Source organism: Salvelinus namaycush, chromosome 24 (assembly GCF_016432855.1).
Source record: "Salvelinus namaycush isolate Seneca chromosome 24, SaNama_1.0, whole genome shotgun sequence".
Lineage (NCBI taxonomy): Eukaryota > Metazoa > Chordata > Actinopteri > Salmoniformes > Salmonidae > Salvelinus > Salvelinus namaycush.
Window position 1 is genome coordinate 11,017,952 of NC_052330.1, and position 11,791 is coordinate 11,029,742.

At 40.0% G+C, this 11,791-nt stretch overlaps 1 protein-coding gene across 1 annotated transcript; it reads left to right on the forward strand.

Moving 5' to 3' along the window:
• The first annotated feature begins 6,346 nt into the window (after positions 1 to 6,346).
• Positions 6,347 to 9,277, forward strand: hddc2 (HD domain containing 2). Its single transcript, XM_038962729.1, has 6 exons — positions 6,347 to 6,425; positions 6,583 to 6,704; positions 6,902 to 7,004; positions 7,107 to 7,175; positions 8,516 to 8,654; positions 8,761 to 9,277. The coding sequence occupies exons 1-6, from the start codon at positions 6,354 to 6,356 to the stop codon at positions 8,892 to 8,894; spliced, it is 639 nt and encodes a 212-aa protein (XP_038818657.1). The 5' UTR covers positions 6,347 to 6,353; the 3' UTR covers positions 8,895 to 9,277.
• Positions 9,278 to 11,791: the final 2,514 nt, after the last annotated feature.

An 11,791-nucleotide genomic window follows, 5' to 3' on the forward strand; every position in this document is an offset into this window, starting at 1 on the left:
TAAAGATATTGATAGCCACTAACCAAGAAAAAACCTCATCAGATGACAGTCTGATAACATATTTATTGTATAGGATAGGTTTTGTTAGAAAAATGTGCATATTTCAGGTATAAATCATAGTTTACAATTGCACCCACCATCACAACTCGACTAGAATAAATACACAGAGCAACGTGTATTACCTAATTACTAATCATAAAACATTTCTTAAAAATACACAGCTCACAGCAATGGAAAGACACAGATCTTGTGAATTCAGACAATATTTCAGATGTTCTAAGTGTTTTACAGCGAAAACACAATAAATCGTTATATTAGCATACCACATGTGCAAACGTTACCAGAGCATTGATTCTAGCCAAAGAGAGCGATAACGTAATCATCGCCAAAATATATTAATTTTTTCACTAACCTTCTCAGAATTCTTCCGATGACACTCCTGTAACATCATATTACAACATACATATAGAGTTTGTTCGAAAATGTGCATATTTAGCCACAAAAAACCGTGGTTATACAATGACAAAACTAGCAAAACTAGCCTGAAAATGTCGGGCGCCATATTTGACAGTGATCTTGTCTCATGATTAACTATTCATAAACTTGACTAAAAAAATATAAGTTGGACAGCTATCGAAAGACAAATTAGTTCTTAATGCAATCGCTGAATTACATTTCTAAAATTATCCTTACTGTGCAATACAGGGTTCGCCAAGCGAAGCTATACCAAAGAAAATGGCGGAATATGCGTTTAAAAATTTTCGACAGAACAACGATTTATCATCTTAAATATTTCTTACTATGAGGTGATCTTCCATCAGAATCTTGGGCAATGTATCCTTTCTTGGGTCTAATCTTCTTTTGGTCGAAAGATGTCCTCTTGTCCGTCGAAATGCCCACTAACGTTCGACCGGTACTGGAAACGTGCCCAAAGCTTCAAAGTGCATCACCAAGAATTGCCTCAAAATCGCACTAAACGGATATAAATTGCTATAAAACGGTTTAAATTAACTACCTTATGATGTCTTTAACACCTATAACGAGTAAAAACATGACCGGCGAAATATTACTGGCTAAACCCAAGCTTGGAAAGAGAGCAGGTCCAACGTACATCGTGCGTCAGGCGCAGCAGGAAAAGAACGGTACATCCGGTCTTTGGCGTTTTATACAGGCCCTGATTGCGCAATCGACTCCATTCAAATTGTCACCTCTTACTGACATCTAGAGGAAGGCGTAGGCAGTGTTTGTAGCATCATAGCCTTCACAGGGACTTATGAACTGACCTGGGAGCAGGGGCCAAGATTTCTGAAATCTCACTCCATATCAGGAAAAGTGCTGTAGAATGAGTTCTGTTCCACTCAGAGACATAATTCAAACGGCTATAGAAACTAGAGAGTGTTTTCTATCCAATAATAACAATAATATGCATATTGTACGAGCAAGAATTGAGTACGAGGCCGTTTGAAATGGGCACCTTAAACAGAGCTACTCAATACTGCCCCTGCAGCCATAAAAAGTTAAGTAAATGTTACATTTCAGTTTTTTTTTTATTTTTATAAATGTACAAAAAAAATAAAAACCTGTTTTTGCTTTGTCATTAAGGGGTATTGTGTGTAGATGAATGAGGGGAAAAAAAACATTTAATCCATCTTAGAATAAGGCTGTAATGTAACAAAATGTGGAAAAAGTCAAGGGGTCTGAATACTTTCCGAATGCACTGTACGTATCTGTTATCATAACTTTTTGATAATAAACCTATCCTTATTCGCCAACAATGTATTCTCAAATGCATAAATACAAATCTTTATGGACATTGCAAGTTCCACCTCCCTCCTCTTTTCGTAAGTGAACTAAGCTGTGCTTTGGGCCTCCTCAATGAGCCTAACATACTCAGCCTCTCAAAGTCTCTAAATCAAAGGAGAGGAGCCATGAATTACAATGTCCCTTTCTTCCTCCTCTCCCAGAGAAGAGAGGAAAGCCATGTGTGAGCCCCCAGTCAGTCCTCTTCTCTTCTCCTCCTCTCCCAGAAAAATACAGATTTCCCCGTCTTTCCCTGTGAACTCTGTTTATGACCGGCCCGAGGTCGCTCACTTCAAGGCAGTGCTTTGCTCTTTTGAGGTGCAGTCAGCAGTGTTGCTGGGTCTCATGTTTCACCTGCCCTGGCCCTAACCTCTCCCCATTCACATGGCCTGCAGGGACACAACCCTCCTCTGTCTTACAGACTCTCCACACAAAGAACTGACAAGGCAGTGCAAGTGATGCTATTTGCCACCATGGTTTTCCACAGCAGCGTTGTTGTTGCTGGTCGCTGACTGGAAGGAAGCTGCGTTCTGGCAAACAGCATGTTCTGACACCCAGAAAGAGCCGTTTGGGGATTCCAGGGCCTGGGATGTATTACCTGTTGCCGAGGTAACCCAAGCAAAAAGGATGCACACTACTTTATTGAAATCTTCGAGAGGCCCTCCTGGCCAGAAGTCTTGTCTATAGCCTGTTAGTCAGGCATATCTAAGTATGCTTAACATGCCAAATATCACATCAATAGATCAAGACCAGACACAACCTGCATTTCTGACATTCTCTGGTTTAGTCAACCTTTAATACCACCTTTAGGTTGTGAGAACAGAAAATAAAGAAATAAACACAAATTTAAAATTTAAGTTGATCCAATTGGTACTGAAATTCATCACAAAATATGAATAAAATGCCACGATCATAAACTAAATCAAATAGGAAAAAGATTTGTGAAACTCTGAAGTGTGTTACTAATTGTGTCTTATCCCTGAGTTTAGGGGCCTGCTCTTTACTATGTCACTCAACAACAGCGGCTGGATCAGTATGCAGTGATATAGATAGCAGAGTAGCCAGCCAGGGAGGAGGACATGGGGGATACAATAATAGCCTGGTGCAGAGAGCAAGTCCTCGGTGGTCTTCAACACGCCCAGCTGAGTGATGCTCGCTCGGGAAGACCACACGCGTGCGCTCTTCGTAAACATCCCCCCGCACGCCAAACGCAAGGCGGTACGGCATTCTCACGAGAAACTAGTCTGCTGTGTCCCAACGTCCAGACAGCCTCTACGTCACCACCACTCTCACCGATTCTCACCGATTCTCAGGATAACCAGAGAGCTGCAAAATCCCCCTAAAGATTTCCCAGACCATTATTAGTGTCAGGTCCTAAATTTAGAGCCACTAGGGTCAAACTGAGGAGTCAAAGGTTAGGAGGATGTCTTAAAAGCCCCAAACCATAACACAGCCAAAAATCTCAAAATAGAGGATGGGACAACGCATTAAGAGATAAGCAGTCTGTAGCTAGCCTAGCTGTCCCTCTGGTCAACTGGCTGGGTCTATTTTCTATCCCACAGAATAGAGGATGGATGGGAGGAAGGAAATCCTCGTTTCCTGTAAATAAAGGGAGGAGTGCAGCAGCTATCATTGTTTTGACAACATGATTAGAGTGGATGTTGTTCTTGTCTGACAGTCGTCACATTGACCTGTGAAGGTAGTCTTTCTCTACATGCCCTGGGGTCAATTGGAAACAGCCACCCGTTGGTTTATGAGATTCTTAGCAAAACTGTAGGCAGATGAACGGCTTCTTGACTAACAGGAATGCAGGCAATGTTTGAATGATTTCACTGAGAAGGGTTTTGTCTGACCTGGGAACTTGTTCCATCTTGAAGATGAAACCACACTCAGGGGGAACAAATGGCACTCTGTCAGCAGCTTAGAAATCCAACGGTAATGACTTAGAAAGGTGAACCAAATAGTCTGCTTAGGGGCTAATGACCATGAAAACTTTTGAAGCGTTATTCCTCAGGCTCATCAACCCATTCCAATGTTGGGAACAATTACAGATATGAGCTGACTATAGTCTATCATTTCAAACATAGTCATTACTATACAAGGGAAACAGAGTTGTCTGATACTTAAATTACTGCTGCTCACACATCATCCATTAAACCCATTTGACCCTCAGTCGTGCCCAAGAGAGAGCCCCTTCCAGGCTGGGTCTGTATTGTCTACCATGCCCCCAAATAGAGTGTCTGCCTGGAGGAAACCGTGTGGGGAGGAAGTGTGGTGGCACAGGTAGATGAGGAAATGAGACTGTCCGTGTCTCCCTGACAGGATACACACACCCTGGATATAGCATTTACAACCCAGAAGGGAGGAAAAGACCCATATCCTTTGCCATCATCATGATGAAATATAGGCTCACAGCTGCTTGGTTGTAAAGATCCTGAGAGGCACAACTTAGGGATGGCGACATTTTGTGAGGTATTCTATGTCCAAGTGTCGTTGGTTAAATATTTGGCAACAATTTAGAACACAAAAATCACAATATCCCACCAGATATCTCACCTGTCTCCCCCCTCTCTCTTTGTAGCTCTGATATGTAATGTCTTGATGTTTGGTTTGAAGTAAGAAGCCAGTAATGTAATGTGAATGGAATCCTAATGTTCCTGTAACAGACACATTGTATGCCTCATCATACGTGCCAAGGCCACAACTTCTAAAGACGCAGGGGAAACAAATTTAACAGCTACAGAAGGACAGTCAAAATACTCTACACTTTGTAAATATTTTGAAATTATGAACACATTATCGGTAATTTCTACAAAATGTATCTAACTCTATCAAACAGATAATTCCTTTAGAAACTGTGTTTCTCATGCGCTTAGTTCTTACACATTTGGGGAAACTATGTGTATAGGTCAGACATCATAATGCAAAGTTAAAGGCATTTTTCTAATATAAGAGAGATTCCTGATATATTGTTTAGAATATTCATTTCCTGGGCATTAAGCCAAACTTTATGGGCCAGTGTAGTCAAAAACATGATTTCCCTGTGTTTTATATATACTTCCACATTATGTGAAAATTATATTAATGCCCTTTTAGTGTAAGAGCTGTTTGAAAAGATGGAGTTTTGGCCTGCCTGACAACATCACCATGCGGTAAATTAGTTAATAGGCCAATAAGAGAGTTTCAAACTTCTCTGCCAATAACAGCTAAGAATAAAATGTTGTTGATTTTTGACCATTTTAAGTAGAGAAAGAAAATCATATGAAGGTACTTAATTGTTACTCAGAAATGATTTGATATTGAAACAAAAACGGCTGCATAGAGTACCACCATATGAGTCATATTACCCATAAAACCTAGCAAGAAATTAATTACATTTCTAACATATAAAACGCAGAATAACACATTTTTTAAATGTTAACAAAGTGATTTTTATGAGCAATAGAATGCCCCCCCCATACGATACATTACAATTGGACTCTTTTACGCTGTAAATTGAAGGTGTGGAGGTGTCATAATACCCATAAAACATATGGCTGTCAAACGGAAATGATTCCAATCGTTTTTCCCATTGGGGATTTCAGAAACACTTAAAATAAGGGCTGTGTTTCGTGTAGGTTTACCCTGGCAGGACGTTTTGAGAACCGTGTAAATCTCTCTAGGACAATATCAATATATTTGTATTTACCCCCCAAAAACGAAATGCTAATTAGCTGTTAATGTGGCTATCATAAAGAACTACACGTGCCATGATGATCTGGACGAGACTGCCGAAGCGAGGCAAAGGTAAGAATCTCTGGATTGAGCTAAATGTACTAATTAATAAATTGGCTAAATTTCTTTAAATTGACAATTCTGTGAACTGTCTTGAGAACATTTTAAATTGACACAATACCTGTTAGCAAAGGTGTCAGCTAGAGATTATGTGCAGGAGCTTGCAGGGATTTGTAGTTTTGCATGATGTCTACTTTGATGTTAATTATCATTTTCGAATTTCAGAGTAAATCGAGACGAATATTATGATAAAAGTCACCTTGTTCGTGAGAAATTTACATGGTTATAGAAATGTCACGCCAGGGTAAGCCTACACGAATCACAGCCCTTATTTTAAGTGCTTCTAAAATCCCCTATAGGCAAAATGAATAGCGGAAAAACGATTGGAACCATTTCCTTGTTTGACAGCCATACGTTTTATGGGTATTATGACACCTCCACCATGGGGCTCTATTGGACCTTCAATTTACAGCTTAAAATAGTCAAATTGTAATGGATCATATGGGGGGCATTATATTGCTCATAAAAATCACTTTGTTAACATTTAAAAAAAACGTGTTATTATGCCTTTTATGTGTTAGAAATGTAATTAATTTTGAAATAAACAATCTGTACATAATGTCAACTAGTATACTAGGCCTAATAAGACACCAGTTCTGCCAGTGCTGGGTTTATGGTTTGTGCATGGCCTTGTTTATGATGCCATCTATTGGCAAAATTTGAGCATTGCACACATTTCTGGCCATGCTTTTATTTACTACCGGTTCGACAAGATACCAATGGCCGCCTCCATAAACTCCGACAGCATGAAAAATATGTTGCAATTTATGAAACTTATTGGGCAACTGAAAGTAAGAAATTGATTACGATAAGGTTTATTTAACGACACTATTCATGTGATAAAGCACAATTTCAACCCATGTTTGTTTACATGACGTCAATGAATAGTATACCCTACCTTTTTTATGGCTGCTTTTTGTCAACAATGTCTTTACCTCCATCCTTCAGCGCGTGCCACGGACGGGCTGGGTGTACAGGAACGTGAAACAGCCGGAGAGTGTGTCTGACCACATGTACAGAATGTCCATGATGGCTCTGACGATAGCAGATCACAACGTCAATAAAGAAAGGTAAAGTTGTGCTGTACACAAGATCATGTTCAAACTTCAAACATCGCAGCTGTAATATAATTTGTTATAAACGTTGCATTACTTTCTTTGACTTGTTCATGCTTAATTACTAGGTAAGGCCTACAATTAAGTATTATATTTGATTCAGGTCTTTATGGAATCATTTTTGAAATGAATTACCTACATTTCTCTCGTAGGTGCATGAAGTTGGCCTTGGTTCATGACATGGCAGAATGCATTGTGGGTGATATTGCACCTGCAGACAACGTTAGTAAAGCAGAGAAACACAAAAGGGAAGAGGTAGGTTATTCTTACAAACCTTCCATGGTGTCAAAATGTAGGATATTGTAGATTTGTAAATTCCTCAGAAATATCAGCCAATGACAATCTGTCCTTTCTCAGGAAGCAATGAGGCACCTCACTGGTCTTCTCCAGGACGGCTTGAGGAAAGAGATCTATGAACTCTGGGAGGTCAGTCACAGCTGTTTTCCACTTTGCTAGATTCATCTTTATGTGCCTGTAGTATGTGTTTGTTTCTTCTCATCTCTCCAATCAACCAGCGGTTAAATTGGTCATTTGTGGTGGCGCGTTATCCATCCACATCCCTAATGCCTCAACACAAATCCTACCCCTACCTTCATGTCCACACCCCAGCGCAACCCTAACTGTAATCTCCACTCTTAGAAGAAAAAAAAATGCTATCTAGAACCTCAAACGGTTCTTCGGCTGTCACCATAGGCAAACCCTTTGAAGAACCATTTTTGGTTCCAGGTTGAACCGTTTTGGGTTCCATGTAGAACCCTTTCCACAGAGAGTTCTATATGGAACCCAAAACGGTTCTACCAGGAACGGTTGCCTACGTTTACTGACATTGGTCATATTCATTGGGTGTTGCGCGTTTGTAAATTCATCAGTTATTCTGGCACACTCAGACGAGAGTGATCTGAAATCGGATTAGATAGCCAGAGTGAATTTACATACGCAAGAGAAATGCTAACTAGATAACAGTCATTCAAGTTCAGCATAGCTAACTAGCAAAGCGATTCACATTTTTTGCTAGCTAACCAAATGACACCAAAAAAAGATGGCTCTTAAGGCACAGTGATGCCGAAACGTTGGTAAATACCCATTCAATTATTGGGAGTTTATATATGGAGTGTGCGACTTTCTTTATTTTGATAGTTTATGAATTATATTAATCATGCATTGAACTGCATCAATCTATTCTGACAACAATGCCTTAGTGTACGTCATGGAATTTTGAGTCAAATAGAGCCTATTTGTAAAACCTCTTATAAACCTGGTTTTGTAGCATAAACCCGGGAATTTGATATATTTGACTGATATTATGATTGTCTGTTTGTTTCATATCTGCAAAGTAGTTAAAACGCTGTCAGTTCCACTTTAACACTAGCTTCATGTCCACAACCTGGCTCAACCCTAACCCTCAACCACAACTCTAACCCTAACTTCCCTACAGCGGAGGCTGCTGAGGGGAAGACGGCTCATAATAATGGCTGGAACAGTGTAATTGGAATGGCATCAAACACATCGAAACCATGTCTTTTATGTATTTGATACCATTCCACTCATTCCGTGAGTCCGTCCTCCCCAATTAAGGTGCTTGCCTAAACCTAGCTTCCATAACCCTTACCCTAATTGGCATAATCCGAACCTTGGTTTATCCTACTTTTATGATTCTACTTTTCACCCAACTTTTCTCTTTAACCGAAGGTGCAGGAGCGCAGCTCCAGGTAGCTCCAGCTCAGTTAAACCACTGCTCAAACCCCTCCCACACTGTGTGTCCCCAGGAGTACGAGAGCCAGACGAGCGCTGAGGCTAAGCTGGTGAAAGAGTTTGACCTGCTAGAGATGATTCTGCAGGCCCATGAGTACGAGGAGCTGGAGGGGAAACCAGGCAGGCTACAGGAGTTCTTTGATTCCACACAAGGTAGGTACTATCTCTCATTTAACCTGGTAGTGAGGGCTGATGATCGGCTCTATGGGCTATCTAAACGTGGTGTAATTTTTGTTTTTTAAATCTCCATCCACCTCAGGCCGATTCCACCACCCAGAGGTAATCCAGTTTGTAAAGAGTCTAAATGAAGAGAGAGCTGGTCACTTGGCAGCTGGAGGTGATGGGTCGTCTGGGAGCTCAGAGTCCAAGAAACCAAGAACAGACTCCTCCTGACTTCTACATTTCCACTGAATGATGCTACACTCAGCTTGTCAATGATGTTGTGGTAGCCACTGTTCTAACTGATCCTCACATGACATGTGGTAGAATGTTGTCATGGAAACCTGGTTCTGGTTGGTGGGTTGTGGAATAATGTAGCAAAAGATGGGCTATCTTTGAAAACAAACGTGTGCCCTGTTTTACTCCCAAAGTGCAAGTTTTATTTTACATAGATGGACAAGACTTTGAAGGTCATTTTGTTTATAATGAACGTTTCTGGATGTGCACATATTTCGCCTGTACAATTCCTGTGATGCATCAGAAGATGCACCTATTTTGTTTTGAGTTTGACCTCTTAAGCTGTGAGGCTTCATTAAAACCATTGGTTATAATTATTACTTATGACTATAACATTATTTATTTGAGAGAATTCCCATAGGCCTATCTAATCAATAGAAACTGCAAATACCTTGGGCTCTATTTTACCAAACCTAACGCAATGGTCAGTCTAGACACTGGGCGGTTTTATGCACCTCTAAAGCATGGCTAAAATAATGTAGGCCTGCCTGCAATACATAGATACACTATATATACAAAAGTATGTGGACATCCCTTCAAATTAGTGGATTTGGCTATTTCAGCCAAATAATGGTTTGCAAGCCCTGCCATATCCGACGAGTGTCTGAGCATAGCAGGATTTCTTATAAGCTTCTGCGTTAGAGTCCCGCTCCTTGAAAGCGGCAGCTATAGCCTTTAGCTCAGTGCGGATGTTGCCTGTAATCCATGGGTTCTGATTTGGGTATGTACGTACGGTCACTGTGGAGACAACGTCATCAATGCACTTATTGATGAAGCCAATGACCAATGACTGATGTGGTGTACTCCTCAATGCCATCGGAAGAATCCTGGAACATATTCCAGTCTGTGATAGCAAAACAGTCCTGTAGCTTAACATCTGCTTCATCTGACCACTTTTTTATAGACCGAGTCACTGGTGCTTCTTGCTTTAATTAGGGCGATGGAGAACTTTGTACACGTCTCTGTGTGTGGAGTAAAGGTGGTCTAGAGTTTTTCCCCCTCTGGTTGCACATTTAACATGCTGATAGAAATGTGGTAAAACGGATTTAAGTTTCCCTGCAATAAAGTCCCCGGCCACAAAGAGCACCGCCTCTGGATGAGCGTTTTCCTGTTTGCTTATGGCAGAATACATCTCATTGAGTGCAGTCTTAGTGCCAGCATCGGTCTGTGGTGGTATGTAGACAGCTATGAAAAATACAGATGAAAACTGTCTAGGTAGATAGTATGGTCTACAGCTTATCATGAGATACTCTACCTCAGGCGAGTAAAACCTTGAGACTTTCTTAAATATGTAAATCCATCACAATAAATGTATTATTTATTTTAGGCAGGTCTAAAGAAACATGATATGAAGAAAAGGTAGTCTGTTTCAGAAGAACAGAATAGCATACTCTGAGTTGTCCTGATGTTCGTCCCTGATCTGGCTATGCCATATGCCTGTGGGCTACACTAGTTCATTTAGCCAACAAGATTTGCTTAGATTTCCGTGGCATTATTTTTACATTATTTTATAGTATGAATAATACAAATAAAATAGAAAGGATATTTCTCCAAAGTATTTGACGGAGTGCGCACATGTGGCTATTCTGTGTTGAGTGGTTAACAAAGAAACAGGTCCTCCTATATATTTAATTTAGTAACTCTAGTTGTGATACAAACGTTGGGTTATATGTTTGATTTTTAATACATTCTAAGTCTGCATGATGAGACGAATGATGATTTGAAAAAAGTTGCATGAAAAGCATGAGCTCTGCTTTATTTTTTACACACTTCATCAGTCTCTTGACACAGCACTCATAATGCCTCGGATTTCACGGCTCTCTGTCACGTGATCGGGTCTTTCTCACAGCTACAAGTGAAGACAGAAACATCGGGGAGGCAACTGCACGAGTCCCCATCCAATTCCAAGGAATATATTGAAGATATTGGAAGAACTGTCCACATTTACTTTTCGTCAGCCAACAAGATTAGTGGGCTTAACGAACAGCAAAAGCACTAGCCTATGCCAATCTACTATCCCCCATAGTACAAAGGTTGATTTATTCTATTCTGTGTGAGAAATAAATATTCCAAACATTGTCTGGGACAGTTGTGGGATGCGATAGATCTCATATTAATACAACCCCTGGCATCAAAAAATGTTTTTAAGTAATGAGGCTGATGCAACAAATCACAACGTTTAGCTTAAAATGTTGATAAACTATTAGGCTATTTCTTCACATTTTATGCCCAGAAATGCGCCCACAGCAGTAGGCTATAAGTGTGAATGTTCCATTAGAAGGAAAACACCATTCTCAAAAGTGACTGCAAATGCGACTATGCATGTAATGCTTTTATTATAAAGGTGCATTTTTATGGTGAAAATTATCTTCCCCAAACTTGAAACTCACACGCTAAATATGTATGCCAGTTAGGCTCTACACTAGTTGTAAAGCGGATTAATGTGCTTAATTTTTTTAGAAGTTATTCGGCCACCTTAGTTGTGATACAAACGTTGGATTATATTTTTGATTTTTAATACATTCTAAGGCTGCATGATGCGACTAATGAGGATTTGAAAAATGTCACATGAAAAGCATGAGCTCTGCTTTGTTTTTTGTGCAAACTGCACACACTTCATCAGTCTCTCATTCACAATTTGACAAGTACTTGACAATGCCTCGAATTTCCCAGCTGCAAATATATCATCCACAAGTGATAGCCTAATACTGTTACCCTACAGACTATTCTTGATTAAATCTTGTCTTTACATATACTAAATAATATATGTGTGAAATTTGTTTTGATTTAGAATGGACCATTATCATGCACCTATCTCGAAACAGGGGCATGGG